At 40.0% G+C, this 18,547-nt stretch overlaps 2 protein-coding genes across 4 annotated transcripts in view; both read left to right on the top strand.

The window, feature by feature from the left end:
• tcf12 (transcription factor 12) overlaps positions 1 to 8,564 on the top strand; it is an 85,068-nt gene extending 76,504 nt beyond the window's left edge. For all 3 annotated transcript variants that reach the window (XM_058381867.1, XM_058381868.1, XM_058381870.1), the window contains 6 exons: positions 357 to 548; positions 3,902 to 4,016; positions 4,157 to 4,322; positions 4,661 to 4,893; positions 5,159 to 5,312; positions 5,470 to 8,564. In XM_058381867.1, coding sequence (XP_058237850.1) covers positions 357 to 548; positions 3,902 to 4,016; positions 4,157 to 4,322; positions 4,661 to 4,893; positions 5,159 to 5,301 — 849 coding nt within the window. In that variant the 3' untranslated portion in view covers positions 5,302 to 5,312; positions 5,470 to 8,564. The remainder of the gene's footprint in view (positions 1 to 356; positions 549 to 3,901; positions 4,017 to 4,156; positions 4,323 to 4,660; positions 4,894 to 5,158; positions 5,313 to 5,469) is intronic.
• A 5,971-nt stretch (positions 8,565 to 14,535) lies between these two features.
• cgnl1 (cingulin-like 1) overlaps positions 14,536 to 18,547 on the top strand; it is a 33,822-nt gene continuing 29,810 nt past the window's right edge. The window contains exon 1 of the mRNA XM_058381640.1: positions 14,536 to 14,696. The gene's annotated coding sequence lies outside the window, so the exon portion shown is untranslated. The remainder of the gene's footprint in view (positions 14,697 to 18,547) is intronic.

Consider the following 18,547-nt stretch of genomic DNA (forward strand, 5'->3'; position numbering starts at 1 on the left):
CCACATCATTTCATTATAGTTATATTCATGCTTTCTTTCAGCATGTGGTAACCATATATGTTAAAGTAACTAAAAAAAGAAAAGCAAACAAAAACTTCATACCATCATATGCTAGTAGAGCCTTTTTTCCCCTTTAGGATTTGTCCTTTAGGAGGCCTCAGGGTGCATGTATGACTTCCATTGGGTTCACATGGCTAGACATCTCATTTTTTTTCAGTTTTGTGGGAGTTTTTGTCATAAATTTCATTAGTTTTATTTCCAATCTGGATTGCTGTATAATTTAATGCAGTATTTCTGTTTAATAATGTCCAAATATTAACCCCCCTCCCCTTGTTTCCATCTCTGTTCTTTTCCAGTCTCGGATGGAGGATCGTTTGGACAGGCTAGATGATGCGATCCACGTCCTCCGGAACCATGCCGTAGGTTCTACCGCCTCTCTGCCCAGCGATATCCACAGCCTACTGGGACAGACACACAATGGACCAATCACAGCCATCGGCACCAGTTTCCCCACGTCCGGATTGGTCAACAGCAGGACAACATCTATGGTAACAATCACTGTGTTTATTCTGCCTGGAAAACAATAACCTAATTGTTTCAGAGCTTTCTCTGAACTTGTTCTTTTTTTAATTTCTGCCAAGTTCAAAGTCCCCCATCGATCAATGGCAGTTGTTTAAACAAAATTTAAGCCAATCAGCAAAATATGTCCGCTTTTGAGTCAGTTGCAGACAGAGAAAGGCACGCGCTTTTTCATTGTGCTTCTCCAAATAGGCTAATAAACAAGGCAGAGCCACCTGTTTAAAATGAAGCCCCAGTCATGTGCTGAAACGGAACCATTTTCCACAGAGGACCATTTAACTTAAACCCACATACTTTCCATATGTGTAATGGCTGGCCCAGGGCACGCATGCTCTCTCTCTCTCTCTCTCTCTTTCTCTCTCTCCCTTCCTCTCAATCCCCACCCCCTTTCTCTCTCTTGCTTTCTCTCTCTCACCCACTCTTTCTTTATTTCTTTCTCTCCTTCTTCTCTCTCCTCAAGCTCAGCGCAGTGGTGGATGGATGGGAAAAGCAGGCGAGGTGGGCTGCCGTGGAACAGTTCAGCGACTCAGGCTGTGGGGATTGGGGCAGTGTGTATCTTGCTTAAACACAGCATATAAACTCGTTCCCTCCTCACTCATCTTCACACATGCATTCTCTGCAGCAGAGAGCACAGCTGTAGGGGAAGAAACAGAGGAGACAAATGTTTTCCCATTAATCCCCCTGTGCAAGGGGGAAAAAAAGCCAAGACACATTTTTGTGCTTTTCCTTATAAAATGCCCACATTCGTCTCTGGATGGATGGGAAATATTCTCTCTATGAAATTCCTTGCAGTAGCAATTTATTATATTAGTAAATCAGTCTTGGTGCCTTTGGGATTAAATGTGCTTGGAAGGTTTAGACTGTAAGACCATAATCGCATATTACGCTCATTCATAAAAATTTGTTTTCTTCATGCTACTTTGTGTAGATGTGCTGTAGCATTGGTGCTCTAATACACATCATGTTTGCTGTGTCCTACAATGTTACTCAGCTCACGTCAACGCCCATTGGCGCTGACTAAGATTGAATCAGTACCAGCACCAGATGGAGTAAAAGTTCTCTGATTGGCTGTTCAGTGGAGTGCAGAAGGGGAAAAACTAAAGACGGCAAATCAAGCATCTTAAGCACAAGAGCTTTGTTTTTGAGCTTTAGCTTATCTACTGTAGCGGTATTTTTGTGTGTGATAATGTTAGATAGAGAGTGTAGTATGCTGCATTCGAGACCGCACATTAACACTATTACTATGACCGCATGTTTGCCATAGACTACAGCTTTTACATGCCATTCAGTGAAGTAATATGCAGCTTGGGAAAAAGGATTTAATTGAATAATTTATTATTGAGTATGAATTGTTCTCCCTCTGTGCATGAAACGATAAGTCATTTCAAACAGGTGCAGCCTTGTGTTACTCTGGTTCGGGAACGCTGGCTTGTTGGGCTATTCAGTTTACACTCATACATCCAGTTATTTTCAGAGCTACATCCACATGGCATGTGTGTTCAGACTGAAACCATGATCAGTGGGAACCCGAAAGAAAACCTTCCAAGAAAAGTAGACAGCTGCAGTTTTCCATTAAACTTTCCACACTAACGGTAATGTCGTCCTCATCCCAACAGAACCAAAGCTCTCATCTCACCATGTCATAATTCCATTTTGCGGAGAAACTCTGAGGCCTGGATGTGATTTCAGAATCAAAGCCTCTTGGCTTAGTGGCTTAGTGTGTGTATTAGAACCGGAGATTGAGAGACGGATCAGTGCTGCGATGACCTGTTTATGTTCGTGTAAGAAAAGCTCTGTGTCACTGCTGTCAATGAACTGTGTGCTTATACATATACCAACAGAGCTCTCCCTCTCTTCACCCCACACGGACACACACACACCACACAGATATACACCCTATAAGACAAAACCCTGATTCAGCACAGCTAATACACACGCTTTTATTCTGGCTTCACACACAACATACACACACCCCCCTTGCTGTCTATCTCTTTGCCCTATTTCTTAACAGCTCTGGAAATCTGACACCTCGGATGAGGGTGTGTGTCTGTGTGTGTTTTTGTGTGTGACCTAAGTCTCCAGCTGTATGGTAATCAAGTCCGAAAATGGCCGCCTCCTTTGGCTGGCAGCCCCCTCGGCTCCTCCTCCTGCAGCCCAGACAAAGAGTTGTTTGGCCACCTGTTGAGAGCGGAGCTGAGATTAGTGCACGCTGCTGGGGGAGGACAGGGGGGTTTGGCGGGGTTAACAGAGGCCAACAGTGACTTAGGATCACATTCCTAAAGGAATAAGGGGAAAGAGCCACCCCACCTCTTTCGTCTTCTGCTTCCACCCCTCTCGTCGTCCTTCCTGTTGCTGCTCGTAAGGGAAACGGGTTCTGTGGGGGAGTGAGTGGATCCCTGCAGTGGAGGTACAGGAGCGAAGTGGCCTTTCTGACTCTCTGAATGGAGACAAGTAGCAGAGAGCTGGCAGCAAATCGCTCTGGGTTTAGGTTGCTCTGAAGCAGCCACTCGCTGGCTCTCTTGCCAATAGCTTGATCAAATCCAGACGCACAAAAAAAAAGCAATGTTACTAAAACCTGCTGTAATCTGCAGCGGACATGGAAATCCTAAAGACGCTTACTGTTCTGTTTGACAAAAATGGGTTCCAGGATTTGCTCTTTGATGACTGTCATGGTTGTGAAACAGAGGAAGTGCTTTTTTATGAATGTGTGGGTGAAATTTCTGAATGTACACCATCCATTCTTCAATTGGATTAGTCTGGTGCTTCCATTTCCACATCTTAATCAGGCAGTAACCGCAGTTCAGCATCATGTTACTGTTCAAATTCTGGTGATTTTCACAAAGTACAATGCAAGAAAGTGAAAACTAATTTTTCAACAAACATTCTGTGAAGGAGATGGATGCGGGTAGAAATAAAAGGAAGCAAGAACCCAAAACACAGAACAAGACGGAATTGGAAGCATCTCTTCAAACAAATCTGCTGGAAAAATACTCGGTGACTGCGTTAGTAGTCACGTTTCCTGTGTAGTTTGACACGAAATACTGCGCGTCATTGTGAGCGTGCGGTTTAGGCTGTAAAGGTCGTTCTTTGTACTAAGAGCAGCACTCAGTTCTTCAGAGACGAGGTCACGCACTACAGTAGGAACAGGAAAGCCTGCCGCAGCTCTTTGATGTGGAATCTCAGGCACTGTGCATAACTCTTTGGTTTTAATGTAAATGGATTTTCTTCTCTTCTGCTTCATGATCACTTTATGATCAGAAAGACCCTTGATGTTGAAGTTCTGTTCTGTGGCTCATATTCTCATGGTGATGTGTTCTGACAGGGTCCTGCTCATCGTGAAGAGACAGTCAGTCTGAACGCAAACCACACAGGGCTGCAGAGCACCCCGGGGCCGGCCTCCAGCGCCGAGCTCAATCACCAGGCTGACACTTTCAGAGGTACACACATGCTTTCAGTTGTAACAATTACAATAAACCCATGACAAGTTTATTACTTGGCAAGCGTTGTATGTTACCTGTAGTTTAAGTGCTGTATAGATCGTAACTATTGTGTGTGTGTGTGCAAACTTTAAACACAGGCCTCTCTAGTAGCCTGGCATCTCAGGTGGCTTCAGCTCTGGAGCTTAAAATTGAGAATCAGGACAAGGACGACATGCATGATAACCACTCCTCTGATGACATCAAGTCTGATGACGAGAGCGATAAAAGGGACATTAAGACGCCTAGAGGAGGGACTCGAACAAGGTATTTTATACCCAACTCCCTGCTCTGTGCACCTAAACAAGTGTTTAGGTGCACGGAGCAAATCTATGCTTACCTATATACATTTACATTTTGGGCATTTGGCAGACGCTCTTATCCAGAGCGATGTACAAAAGTGCTTTAAGTCTCTGTCAATGAATATATTAACACTGGTTCAATAGGTTACAGACTTAGGATACCATCAGCCTAAAATTGGGTTGGTTTTTTTGCTATGATTGTTATATATAATCATAAACAAGCATACTGTTTCCAAAGACGGCCGTTGTAGTGTGTTTTACTGCCTGCCTGACTCTAGCATGTGTTCCTGTATGTCTCCACAGCAGCATTAATGAAGAGGAGGATCTGAACCCGGAGCAGAAGGCAGAGCGCGAACGTGAGAGGAGAATGGCTAATAACGCACGAGAGCGGCTGAGAGTGAGAGACATCAACGAGGCATTTAAGGAGCTGGGCCGCATGTGCCAGCTGCATTTGAAGAGCGAGAAGCCCCAGACCAAACTGCTCATCTTGCACCAGGCCGTTGCAGTCATCCTCAGCCTGGAGCAGCAAGTCAGGGGTCAGTCACTCTCTCTGCTATACTACTGCGCATTCATTTGATCTCATATTCATAGGATTTGTGCTATAATTTCATAGTGCCACAGAAAGCAAAAGTAATGTATAGTGTAGTGAAATCAGTGCTCAATAAGTGTGTCAATTTAGATGTTCTAAATATGCTTGCATGTAATATAATTTTACCTTTTTAGTGACAGCTTTTAGAGACACTTCCTGCACAGTGTAGAGAATATAAAACTTATGTTGATGTGTTAATTTCCCCCACGCAGAGCGGAACCTGAACCCCAAAGCAGCCTGCCTTAAGCGGAGAGAGGAGGAGAAGGTTTCTGGTGTTTCAGGGGAACCGCAGCAGAATCATCCATCCGTTCACCCTGGGCTTACAGACACATCCAACCCCATGGGCCATCTGTGAGCACTAGGCAGGTAAGCTCAGCGATGGCCGTGTGTGTGTGCAGATATGTTAATAAATCGGAATAGAGTAAAACACTCAGCATGCAATGTGTATATGAGAATGCATTATTTTACATTCAAAGCTGAAGTGACCTAATCGCCCTCCTCATTTCTTCATTTCAACTTTCAGATCAAAGTGATGCAGAGGGAGTGTGTAAGATTGCATTGGTGACCTTGCTTTCCAAGGGCAGACAGGACTCACAGCTTGTGACACAAATTTGAAAAGACAGAGACCACTGCAAGCTAAATTCCAGTCAAGCGACCCTGAGCTCGAAGAAAACTGGCAAACGCCAAACTATCTCCAAAGTCCAAAATTGTAGAGCAAATTTCTGCCCACGAGAAACATATTCAACAAAACCCGAAAGCCCTTCAAGCACATATCACTGTCTACAAAGCAGTGTGTCACATCTGTACAATCAGAGACTGTCGAAGTCCCCCTCCACCCTCCACGTGGAAGTTGCATTGTGCCTAAACTGAATTGACGAATGCATTGTAACAGCAATTGTTTTCCTTTTTTTTTTGTTTGTTTGTTGTTGTTTTTTTTTTTTTTGTTCCTATTTATTATGTTACTGAACTATAAAGTCTATGTTTAAAGGGAAAGTTATGACATTTGCTTTAAGAAGCTGTTTGGCATTTCAGTAGATCTTCAGTTTGCCAAGCTCTTTGAGTGATCATGCTGGAGCAGCACTGTGGAAGAGATCATCACACAGCCATCACACAGATTTACAGCATCTCTGTGACGTTTCAAACGAAAAGTCTCGAATGTCCTCCCGTTTATGTCTAGAAAAAAAAAAGAAGAATGAGAAATAATATATTACTTATATTTATGATAGATTCATTCCACGATCATCATCATCAGAAACCAAAACTACCTAATGACGCGTGTTTAGTCGAGACTCCAGGACGCAGACGGCTTAGTGTAGTGGAGAGACGGGAGTGCTTCCTTTTCTATTTTTATTTTTTATTTTCGTCTTGCTCCTTCCTCTGTGCTGCGGATGCAAGGCCCGGATGGCAAACTGGAGCTTTACTGAAAGGTCAGAGGTCAACCACAGGCTGACGTGTTTATAGTCATTAGTAAATAGTTCAAATACAGAGAGCAGACCAGTTACTAAACCCTAGCATTCCCTGCATACTTCATAGTGTCTTAACGGAAGGAAAGAAGGACTAGTCCTTTGAATTCTTCAGCCATATAGTGTTAAGTGGGAAGAAAATGGCATATTTCCATTTATTGCTTTTCTGATGTTACATTATTTGGTCTCTGCTTAGTTGAACAGCAGTGGTCTTCTACGCTTAGCCTCCAGCTGAGAAATTAGACATAGCTATTATCAGACAGAGTAGACTCAAAACGATGACCACAGCATCACCTGGCCTGAATTGAAGTTTTGCTTGATTTTCTTTATGTCTACAAACCAGTAACATAAAAAAAAAAGACAAAAACCACAAAAAAAAATATCATTAAATAACCACAACATTATATGTTTATTTGTAATTGTATACAAAGCATCTTTCTAGGCTTCATAGTAAAGCGTATATTGTCCTGTGTGAAAAATAGAAGAAAGATATTCTAAGTTACTTAGGATGGATTTGTCTCTCCCCCAAAGCAGTGAAGTACTTGATACTGTGTGTGTGTGTGTGTGTGTGTGGTGTGTGCAATGTCCAAAATTCAAACGCTGTGACAACAAAATCAGCAACCAGGCGAAACCATGAACAAAAGCATTTTGTTTTTTATTTTATATAAAGAATCAGCATTGAGTCTGTCTTTTTTTCTTTCTTTTTTTTCTTCCTGTGTATTATTTCTTATTGAACATATTTTTGGTCTTAATTCTTTCTCTTGAGATTCTCCCCCCCCCCCCCTCCTTGTCTTCCATATGCATGCTCAGCTCCTCAAACAAAACTGCCACATCGGAAAGAAAAAGTCTGAAGAACAAAGCAACTATCGCAGAAAACTCCTGACCGGATCTCGGCATATCCAGACCGATTTCTATCTACGACCCTCCTCTTTGTTTTTCTTTTCTTTTTCCTCCCCAAAATCCTCGTGATATCTATATTCGTCTTTGTGTGGCCTTGTTATACATTTCAGTATTGAAGAGCTCGTGTTGTTACTGGCTAAAGGTCGATCGAGGTTCTGTCATCTCTTTATTTTAAGTTGTCCTGTGTTCCTTTCTGTTTTTTTCCTGCGTTCATTTTCTGCTTTTCGTTCTCTCTCGGATTATGTTAGACTTTGCTGTATGCCCTCATGCTTTCCCTCATTAAAAAAAAAAGTATATGAAAAGGATAAAAACAAGCAAAAAAAATAATAATAAAAAAAAAACCATTTGGCTTATTTTTCACTGTAGTTAGCCTTTTATACAATAATATTGTAAGAACATTTCTTGAATTCTAAATATTACTCTTTCTAGATTTTTGAAATCGAAAGTTTTGAGTAAAAAGTTTCTTACTTTATTTTACTATATTAGATAGTAAAAAAAAACCAAAACAAAACAAATGTACGGTTATTTTACCATAACCTGTCCACTATTATTGAGAATTTATGAATAGCATCTTAAGAGCATAAAGTAGGATCGTAGCTCGAGGTGTAGTGTGTATGAGGTGTCGTACGAGCTCCATGTTCTATAGGATGTGCTCTCATCTCTGGCTCTAGTCTGCGTTGTTGGTGGATGAACAGATTTGTACCCCTGTCCAAATCCAAGGTATTGTCGAACATCAAGAATTTAAAGAAACCAGCAGCAAGAAGTAAAAAAAAATTTCTTTTCTGTCTCTGTAACAGAAAACACGATATGTATATAACATTTATGTAGCAATAAATGTGCCATCTTTTTTAACAAGACTGTACGTGCGTTTATTTCCTTCTCTCGACAAACTCTTTTTTTTTTTTTTTTTTCTCCCCGGTCATCCTCCGGTGCTTTTTTTTATTGATTTGTTGATCGATACCTCATGTATGTTTTGTTGAGCTGAAAAAAATGTATTCGGAATAAAAAAAAGGTTCTTACGTATCCGGTCCTGCCACAGCATCTCCTCTTTAGAAGACTTTTCTACAGTGGATTTAGGCCAAATGAAGAACTCTGTGCAAGTCCATGCAAGAGCGTGTTTTATACTATGTACCTGATTTTTCTTTTCTTTTTTTTTTTTTGAAGGCATATCAGTGGACCATTGTAGTCTGTATCAAAAGAAGTACTATGGAGCATATGTTTCTATTTTTAATAAAGTGTGATAGCAGCAAGCCTGCATCCAGTGCCATGTTTTTTAAGTCTTGTCTCGCACACCGTTCCACTTCTGATGCTTTTATTCTGTTGGAAGAGACTGAATCTGTTGAGGTGTGAATGTATCTGTCTTTAAATTTATCATCTTTACAATCACCAGAGAACATCAGTGATGGTCTGGAATGCAGTATAAAAAAAGATGCCTTTATTTCTCTGTCCCATAAGCTGGCTGATGATCAAAATGTCATAAGTTTTTCCTTTAGTACATTAGAGTGAAGGTGTTGAGAAGGCCAGCTTGTAGAGTTAAACGGTGTATCATGGACAGGAAATAAAGACCCTGTCTCATATATATGCGTGTTTGTGCACTGACATCAGTCCTGGCTGTCCAATTAAAAGACTAAACTGCTTTTCTCACAGGCCCAACACATCTGGCTCTCATTATGTTTCTGTACATGTGAACGCAAGATGTTTTCTCATCGCGTCCAGGCCGTGTCGATTGGTTTTGGTGATTCACCGGCTCGTCTCTGAAGCCGGAGTTATGCTCAGGAGGACTCTGCAACGTCCAGGTCAATGAAACTCGTCCTGGAAGCTCGTGCTGTCGTTCTTCCAGGGCGACACTTCATCTGTGGCTCAGAGAGGGTGGGGAACGCTTTGCCTCATTTCCTCTGTGCACTTTGTGTGTGTGTGCTGCTTCCTGACTTTAACATGCCTTTACATGTTTACTTGCGGTCACCTAGTGAAACAGCCATGTTTTCTCTGAGCGCCGGACCACCGGGCCTGAGCTCTGGTGTGTTTGACTGAGACGAGCCAGACAGCCATCTTGGCTCACGTCGCCGCTGTCTGATCAAGCGCTGCCATGTGCAGGAGCATATCCTTGCTGGACAGTCAGTTCGACTTGGTGATTATTGTTCTTGGCCGGACATTTACATTTATATATTTGGCAGAGACTTTTGATCCAAAACAACGCTACGTTTCGAGCACAAGGCAGAACAGTCAAGAAGAGGAAAAGAGCTGAGACTCAAACCATCCAGTCACCTGCACAGCACTTTGACCACTCAGCTACTCCTGACCAGATGTCCAGCCCACGTCTCCATTTGTGTATCTTAGTGGATAAATATTTTCTTTCTCAATATATCCTTAAAGCCACCCTAAACCTTTTAAAATGTGATTTTTATCATAATAAATTTGAGTGCACAGACTTGGCCAAAACATTGTTTTAAGCTTTTCAGGGGTGGAAAATGTCCTTGGAAAGTTGGTATGTCACTGGGGGTGGGGGTAGGGGGGCATTAGAAAATGTCAGATGTGTTCAGTTATGTTTTAATATAGAAACTTTCCTATTCATAGAATAAAGTAATAAGTTGGTTGTGTGTGTGTGTGTGTGTTTTATCACAGGGAATGGTGTTCCTAGCTACAACGTGAAGCGGAGCACCTAAAACCCCATTAACTCGTATTGAAAACACCCTCTCATGGCTTATTGCTTTTAGAAAACCAAAACCGAAGCTATGATAAATCCGGTGTCGAGTAAAAATTTAATTTATTTTTAAATATTTAAAATAAAAAAATTCTTCCATCATGAAACATAATCTGTCAACAGTAGTCTTTGGTTGCTAAGTAACATAAAGTGCAAATATTAAGGCATTCTCTGGACTGAACAATAGCTTTTTTGTAACTGTTTATTGGTTTTAAAACGTGATGCATTAATACAGAATTCAATCATTGTGATGCAGGAGTGTGTGTGTGTGTCAAGGATTTTGCAATGGCTCAAGTACCTGTTTTATAATCTTTTTAAGCAGGTTAATGTGTAGCCAGTTCTGTGCTTTATTTTTCTTCGCAATTCATATATTATATAAAATAAATGATATTCTTTCATATAAGAATAGTTAAGCTTTCTTAACAGGCAGAACGGTTAAAAATGTGTGTTCTTGTATTGTTCTAGATCGGGAGCCTGGAAAGCCACACTATGTATAAATAGGTTTAGGGTTTTTTTCTCTTCTAACACCATCCCCAATTCATCCCATAAAATCCCCAGCAATAAGCTGGTGAGTTGAATCAGAAACAAAAACAAATCCTAACAACACTAGATACACCCATCAGGGATAACATTATGAGCATTGAGAGGTGTATAAGAAGTGAATAACACTGATGATCTCCTCATCATGGCACCTGTTAGTGGGTGGGATATATTAGGCAGCAAGTGAATATTTTGTCCTCGAAGTTGATGTGTTAGAAGCAGGAAAAATGGACAAGTGTAAGGATTTGAGTGAGTTTGACAAAGGGCCAAATTGTGATGGCTAGACCACTGGATCAGAGCATCTCCAAAACTGCAGCTCTTGTGGGGTGTTCCCGGTCTGCAGTGGTCAAAAGTGGTCCAAGGAAGGAACACTGGTGAACCGGCGACAGGGTCATGGGCGGCCAAGGCTTATTGATGCACGTGGGGAGCGAAGGCTGGCCCGTGTGATCCGATCCAACAGACGAGCTACTGTTGCTGAAGAAGTTAATGCTGGTTCTGATAGAAAGGTGTCAGAATACACAGTGCATGAAGGGTCAGGGCTGTTTTAGCAGCAAAAGGGGAACCAACACAATATTAGGCCGGTGGTTTTAATGTTGTGCCTGATCGTTGTACATACTCTTACTGCAGCAATCAGCAAAATTATTATTAAGAATGTATTGTTTTTCCATTTCTTGTTGTTTTTGTCCTTCAACAGAGTTAAAAGAACAGAACATTTTACTGAAGCCATCACTTTTTTTTGCACACACACACACACACATTGCAAACACAGATTTCCTGATTGTGAAATCCATGATAGTCTTTTGATTAAGACCACATTATTTTTCATACTATTTTTTTCCCTTAAATGGTTGGTCAAGCTTAGGTTTAGTTATATATTTAATAATAGTGTATAAAATAAATACAATTTATCTTACTGGGGCGGGGGGGTTGGGGGAATATAAACTGAGTGTCTGGTGTAAAAGTGCTAGCAGGGCCCCCGGGTAAATGAAAAGACACCAGGTTTGTTTTTGACCTTCACATCAGATTATTTGCTGCTAACAGATTTTGTGGAATATAGCAAAATGGAGAATTTACAAAATGTTATGGAGAAGGGAAGCTAAGGCTGATCTCTTTCTAGCCCAGAAATGTAGCTTCATGCAGACAATCAGTGACAGATACCTCAGGTGTTTATACAGAGTGAAACGTGAGTGACATGTCGCTAGACTTGATCTCCATTTAGGCTCCATTTAGTTTCAGGGACAAGCTGCAGGTGGAATGCCGTTGCAGGTATAATGAACAAGAACAAGATGCATTATTTTCTCTATCATGGTTGTATGGGGAAAAGTGGTTTAGTGTGGGGAAAAAAGTAGATAGAAAAAACTAAAAGTAGATATAATGCATCATTCAACTTTTTAATAGCTTTATTAATAGGAGACAGGCTTGGGACAACTCAAATGGATCCTTTATTATCCTCTTTATTTACTTGTTTACTTTAACGTTTATTTTCTCTGCAACAAAATACAGCTTTCTGTAGTGTCACTGATAAATTATAAATGAATAATAAATAATCTAAGCTTGTCAGGAATCTCTCCCTACTTGTCTATTACCAGGACATGGTGGGGTTGTGGGGGGACATGGGACTAGGTGAGGGCTTCGGGTGCAGCACACATAAGTAAACTCTCTTTAATAACACACAGGTGAGACTCATATTCGAGTCGTGTAAGATAATCAGTACAGAAAATGTATGGATGGAATTATGGATAAACAATTCATTCATTCAGATCAATCATTAAGCACAATCAATGGCATAACAAAGTCTTAAAAATCCCGAACAGCTGAAAAGAATCCAGATAGGTATCTTTCAATTATGAATGCTTGATCCATAAAATCCACCAACTGCGGCTACTTTATATTGTAGTCCTTATCCCTTTTTCTTGATCACATACCTGCCATGTTGGGACTGCAGACAGGTGAAAGATCCTGATACCTGTAGGATATGGTGTTGAATCATTAGTGTACTGGGGATGTTTTTGCAGCTGGTGATCCAAACGCTTATGCAGATTGATGGCATTAACAACCATTTTGGCCAAAAATGAAATTGTCCCCTTAACCCAAATGTTGTCAATCAGCTGGAAATGTTTGGTGTTATGAAAACCATAGCATCATACAAACCACATTCTTAAATCAAACTGTTTTGAGTTGTTCAGTATCACACACAGACTTGCCTTGTATGACAAACACGTGTTGAATGCTTGACTGCATTTGTGGTAAGGGTGGATTTATGTATGCTTTATTTTTGGCTGAACCTTTCCTTCCTGACCAGAGTTAATAGTTTGGACCAGATTCATGCCTCCTCACTCCAAACGGAGAAAGACAGCGCTCCCTACTGGGCACAAAGTGAACAGGGTTTCTGCCCTGAACAGAGACTCTTTTGTATAGCTGTGTAACTCGACCCCAGTACTAGAGTTCAGAGCACTGAACACTGCCCTCCCACTCCCTTAACACCCCCCACCACCACCACCACCACACACACACACATACACATACGGAAAAAAAAAGCATTAAGCCACAACAAAAGGAGGGGAAGCTGTATCTCTACACAATGTGTTGGCCAGAAAGCCTTTAATATTTCTCAGTGTCCTTGAATCCATTGCCACGAAGCCACTGAAGTCTCAGATGCAGGCAAATAGGAGAAGAAAAAAAATCACTTCAAGGACTTGCTGGGTGTGAAGCCAGAGGTTGATGGATGAGAAACTGCATGTGTGGCTTAAAAACAACAAAAACCTCAAATACATAGTTTAGAGTTGGGTGTTTGGGGGCAATATATGTGGTCTTTTTTAACATTATCCAACCAAACATGTACTATTATTAATGATATCTGCTGTGATATTCTTTGATCTTGCTATTATTTAAGAAGTTTACCTGAACTTACCAACCGCATAGTCATAAGGAGTGCAAAGTAATTGAATTGAAAACAAACAAACAAACAAACAAACAAACAAAACAGAAGTACTGATTTACATGCGTATGATGTAGTCTATACTCGGCCACTAGATGGAGCTGTTGGTTTTAAATAGTGTCAGGAGTCGCCTTAATGACTTTTAAGTTGCTAAAAGTATAATACTGTAATCCTTAGCAATAAACTATGATAGACTGTAGTAGCCTGATATTATGATTATGGTGTAATATTTAGTGTGATAGTAGGGATATGTAGGTTAAAACCCACTAAGGTGAAACGAAAGAGGCATTAAATGAAACAGAAAAATTAACTCACACCATCAGTACGTGCTTTTACTCAGATTTTATAGTTAGTTATTGACAATTAAATTATTATCTTTAGTTCTAAGGTCAAATGTAAAGTGAACTTCATATATATATATATATATATATATATATATATAAATTTAGAAAGTGTTTGTTGTACTTTCTTGTTTGTTGTGCTCTATATTATTGTGCTCAATCTAGATGGCTTGACAGGACAACAACAACAACAACAACAACAGTAGCAGTAGTGGTGGAAGTAGTAGTAGTAGTTCATAGTTCATTTTACAAGTCATTTTTTGTTATAAAAAAAATATTATTGATCATTTATTTCAACATTTTAGTGCAATTAATGCAAGGACCATTTAAAAGAATACATTTTATGACGAGAATAAAGACGCACGCCTGTTTCGTGCTACGTGGTTGCCTTGGTTACAAGTCATTTGCAATTCCTACAGTAAAGCTTGTCGGGAATCTTACTAGACGGAGGGTAGATAGAGAGATGGCTAGATAGACAAAGTGGGTGGAGTTAAGTGGGTGGAGTTTGTAGTGGAGTGGGCGGGGCTTAACGTGCCGCGTTTATCTGGCTGGTGATAGAAGTCAGAGACGCAGCTAGTTTTTTTTTTAATTATTATTTGTGGGGCGTGGTTACGCGGTCTCCTATCACCCAGAGCGTCCATTTAGACTTGAAGAAGTGGGTGGAGTATATCGCTGTTCTAGGGGCGGGGTTAAATCTCCAGTGCGTAGTTGTTGGGTTAAGTGAACCCTGAATACAAAAGCAATAAGTTTGACTTTGAGAAACTCAGTGGAGCATGGGCTTGTGTTTTCCTTTTGCGATTATTATCACAAGCTGATAAATCCCCCCCAAAACAAGTGCGTGTTCCGCGTGTTAAATAACTGCAATCGGTAAGTTTGGTTTTTTACTTTTAAGTGTTTATTTGTCCTATTTGATCTTCTTTCTGGAGGACCTGAGTGTGGGAACTTTATTAGTCAGCAGTGGAGTCAGGAGATTTATTTAACAACAATCCCGACAAGTTAGTCAAACTGGGTGGAAAGTCACAAACTGGGAGTACAGTGTTATGTGCTGAGGATTTTTATTCAGCGTTATTTAGAAACAGTAATCAAATTCAAGCAGCACGAGTAGCACCTGTTATCATTTCAGCAGCTTGGAGAACTTTAGATCTGCTCACAATTTGGTGCAAGCGTCAGAGTTTTAATTCTATTTCTCTTTTATGAGTAAAAGAAATAAATCGTGGATTATTGGACACAACAAAAACAACAACAACTCCCCGGAGTTATTTATCCCCTATTAAATGCTTATTGTATATAAGTCAAACTGGACATGAAATAAGAAGCAGTTATATAATCACTGAAGAGCTAAAGTGGATTCAAGGAGGTCAGAGAGTTACATGAAAACTTCAGGTGTTACTTCAACACAGTCAGGAGTTTCTTTAACACTGGGCTTTTTGTTCAAGAAACAGAACATACCGGTTTATTTACTCTTGCCTGTATGTAAACCTTCTGCTTAACTGATCAAGATCAACGACAAGATACTGTAACTTTCTACCTTTTTAGGTGAGGAAGTATGTACAGCCTTCTGCTAGAGATGTATTGTCCATTTAATAGTATGGTCAATTATGGCCTAGACCGAACGGTTGCTCAGAGCATCACAGGATCAGCAAGTTGAAATCACCCTATAAGAAGTTATCCTAAAAAGATAAGATTGTCCTTAGGTTTTATTTCATTTTATTGAAAACGGATGACCAGCCCCAACCATAAGCGCCTTCTCTCTGTACTTTTACTCAGCATCAGATTATTGACATGAGCTGTACAGGGCCAGTTTCCTTTAAATAACAACCCAAAATGTAAAGACAACAAGAAGTTATGAGCATGCTTCTGAAATCTCGTTATTCTTATGATTAGCTAAAGAGCCAAACAAACCACACTGTCTGTGTGAAGTCGGATCCATTTGGCTGAAAACGGCTCTATATGCATTTTAAATATATGTTTGAAAAATGGTGTTGCCCAAAGCCCTGCTCTGAGACCTGACTGTTCTCTGTGACGTGATTAACACATGTATTAATCTGTTTTCATGTGAAAATTAAGTTTTTGCTTTTAGCAAATTGTTAGATGATTTTTCCTATTAAAGTATCTATTTATATGTGTATGTATATATAACTAATGTTTTGTAGCTATTGAATGAACTAGAAAAAAGTTACTCAAGCAGGAGTTAATGCCTTTTAGACATTACACAAAGGGGACGTCTCATTTTATTTGCCTCTTTGCTTTGTGAAGGTCATAGAAATGTTGCTGAAGTAGGGCAGGGACGCTCATCCTCAAGTTCCACACTACAGTCCTGTAGTCAGTCTGCAGATACTCATGGAAAACTATAGCTCTTACCACATTGTGTAGCATGAGGACCTGACAACAGATGACGAACTGTTACGATTGCTATGAACATTTACACTGATTGATTTGATTGGATGCTAAATCGAAATGATTGGATGCTAAACTGTGCCCATTTGTCTGATGTATATCATATAGGAACTGGCTAGATGAGAGAAGCATTGAGTACATTGAAGGTTTAAAGAATAATGCAAGGGGTAAAAAGTTATTTTTCTTGGAAATGCACCTATACAACTTTACAAGTACTCAAATCCAGTAATACCGAAGTAATGTATAAATAATACTTGTGTATAGTAACAAAGTACATTTGCTGAAGTGTTTTCCACCCCGGATGCTGTGTAAGCAATGAGATTCTCTGCAGCTCAGCATAGGCTCAAATATCACATTGTTAAACGCTGAAATTTCCCACAGATGTTTCTGGATTAATTTAGGGTGAGGTTAAGCTTTGGTAATTGCTTTAAGTTTGAAGGTTAAGCTTTGTCATGATCTGTGATGGCATACACAGTTTAGAGAAGTATATACTAAAGAAGTGTTCGCTGGAGAGGTGTAAGTGTTTTGTCGGAGGCAGCTGGATGAGGGATTAGCGTGGAGTGATTGTAAGCTGGCACAGGCCATGTGGCCTTCCTCCCTGTCAGAAACCAGAACTTTACCACTTCCAGAGGAGACAATGGAAGGAAAGAAGCTGTGTTATCACACTGCAGCTCCTGTGCACCGGATAACATGATCCTGAATCTAAAAGAAACTTATCGTATCCCATTTTCCACTTCTTCTTTTTTTCTGAAGCATTAGTGGACACGTCACAGCTCATTGTTGTATATATATTTTTTGGAAATATTGGAAGCTTTGGGATTTTCCTGGTTCGTTATGTATTAAACCAGGAAAAGTGACTTGCATGCACTTTGGCATGTTTTGGATTTGTGTTATGAAGAGTAGTAAAGAGACTAGGCAGGGGTATTAATATGCAGATATAGTGGTGAGGTGTGTTTGTTGTGGCCAGTGCGGTACTTCGTCATGGAAACCTTTCAGTCTTAGGCTTGTGTGATGTAGGCCTAGGTGAACCAGGGAGAAATGTGTTTATTTGTTGGTGTTATCACTGGGGTCTGCTGATAGCATGAACAATACAGCCTTTAGTCACTCTGATAAAGGCATTTTGCAGCTCTGATGCCTGGTTAGGGGTGATATCTATATTGCTTTGTGCCAGAACCAAGCTAATTTATTAAAGTGTCCTTTTCTGACTGATAGATGTGTAACTTGATACATGAATGGTTGGCATGTAGGGCAGATAGGTTATTCAGCATTTAAATACCCTTGGAATAATACCGTCTACTCTACATTGCTCTGCTGAGATGGATGGCTTTTACTTTCTGAAGGAACTTGTTGACTTCTGTGAATAAATGTTCAAATAAATGTTCATGCTTTACGGCAGGAATTCAAAACAACCGTTACACTTTAACAGTAATGTCTTTCTATGATGCATACATGAAAAATGTTTTACCAAGCTGTTCTTATCTAGTTTTATTCACTATAAAAATGACCAAATGGATAACGCACAAACCACAGATTTGTCCATGTACAAAAGATTCTATAGAATTGTAAATAAAGTAGATTTGCTTAAACAGGTTTCTTTTCTCAGACATCTTTGCCCAAGGTAATTGCAAATGTTTGGTGGCCTGAGAAAATCCTAAACATGGTGAAATCATTGCATTTATTTTCCTAATTATTTCTAAAAACTGATTTGTTCCTCCTTTGCCTTTATTTCAACTGCAGTACAGTTATAGTATTGTGAAGTGTAGTAATGTGAAAGTTGCATTTGAACGCTCTCAGCTTGGTAGCGGATCGTCACAGCAACTTTGATAGCCAGCATCTTATGTGAATTGATTATGTCTAATGTGATGTTCATAGGAAGTGTAAGCAAGGTTAAAAATGAAATAAAACAAATCCACATTGGTTTTGTTGAAATACTTTTATAGCTGTAGGAATATTCCACAGGTTTTCCCAGTCTGCCACTTATAATGGTACAGATGTGGAACAGGCCATAACAGCTGGCATTTTCCATTAAGAATAATAGAAAGCTGAAATACATCTTGCTTATAACTTGCCATGCCCTTGTAATCCAGTGGATTTATGTAATGTACTGTACCTAGAAAAGCCATGAATGAATCATTGCTGACTGTTTAAAAGTAACCAGAGTGGTTATTATGCCAGCTATGTTTGCTCTGTGATGACAGTGTTTAGCTAATAACTGTTTGACTGCTGTCTTCCAGAAACCTTTATTTGGTTAGGATTGTCAACTGCAATGCCCTGTGAAAGGGATTTAATACAGACTCCAGTCTTCACATACATACACACCA

The sequence above is a fragment of the Hemibagrus wyckioides genome, linkage group LG27 (genome assembly GCF_019097595.1).
Source record: "Hemibagrus wyckioides isolate EC202008001 linkage group LG27, SWU_Hwy_1.0, whole genome shotgun sequence".
Taxonomy (NCBI): domain Eukaryota; kingdom Metazoa; phylum Chordata; class Actinopteri; order Siluriformes; family Bagridae; genus Hemibagrus; species Hemibagrus wyckioides.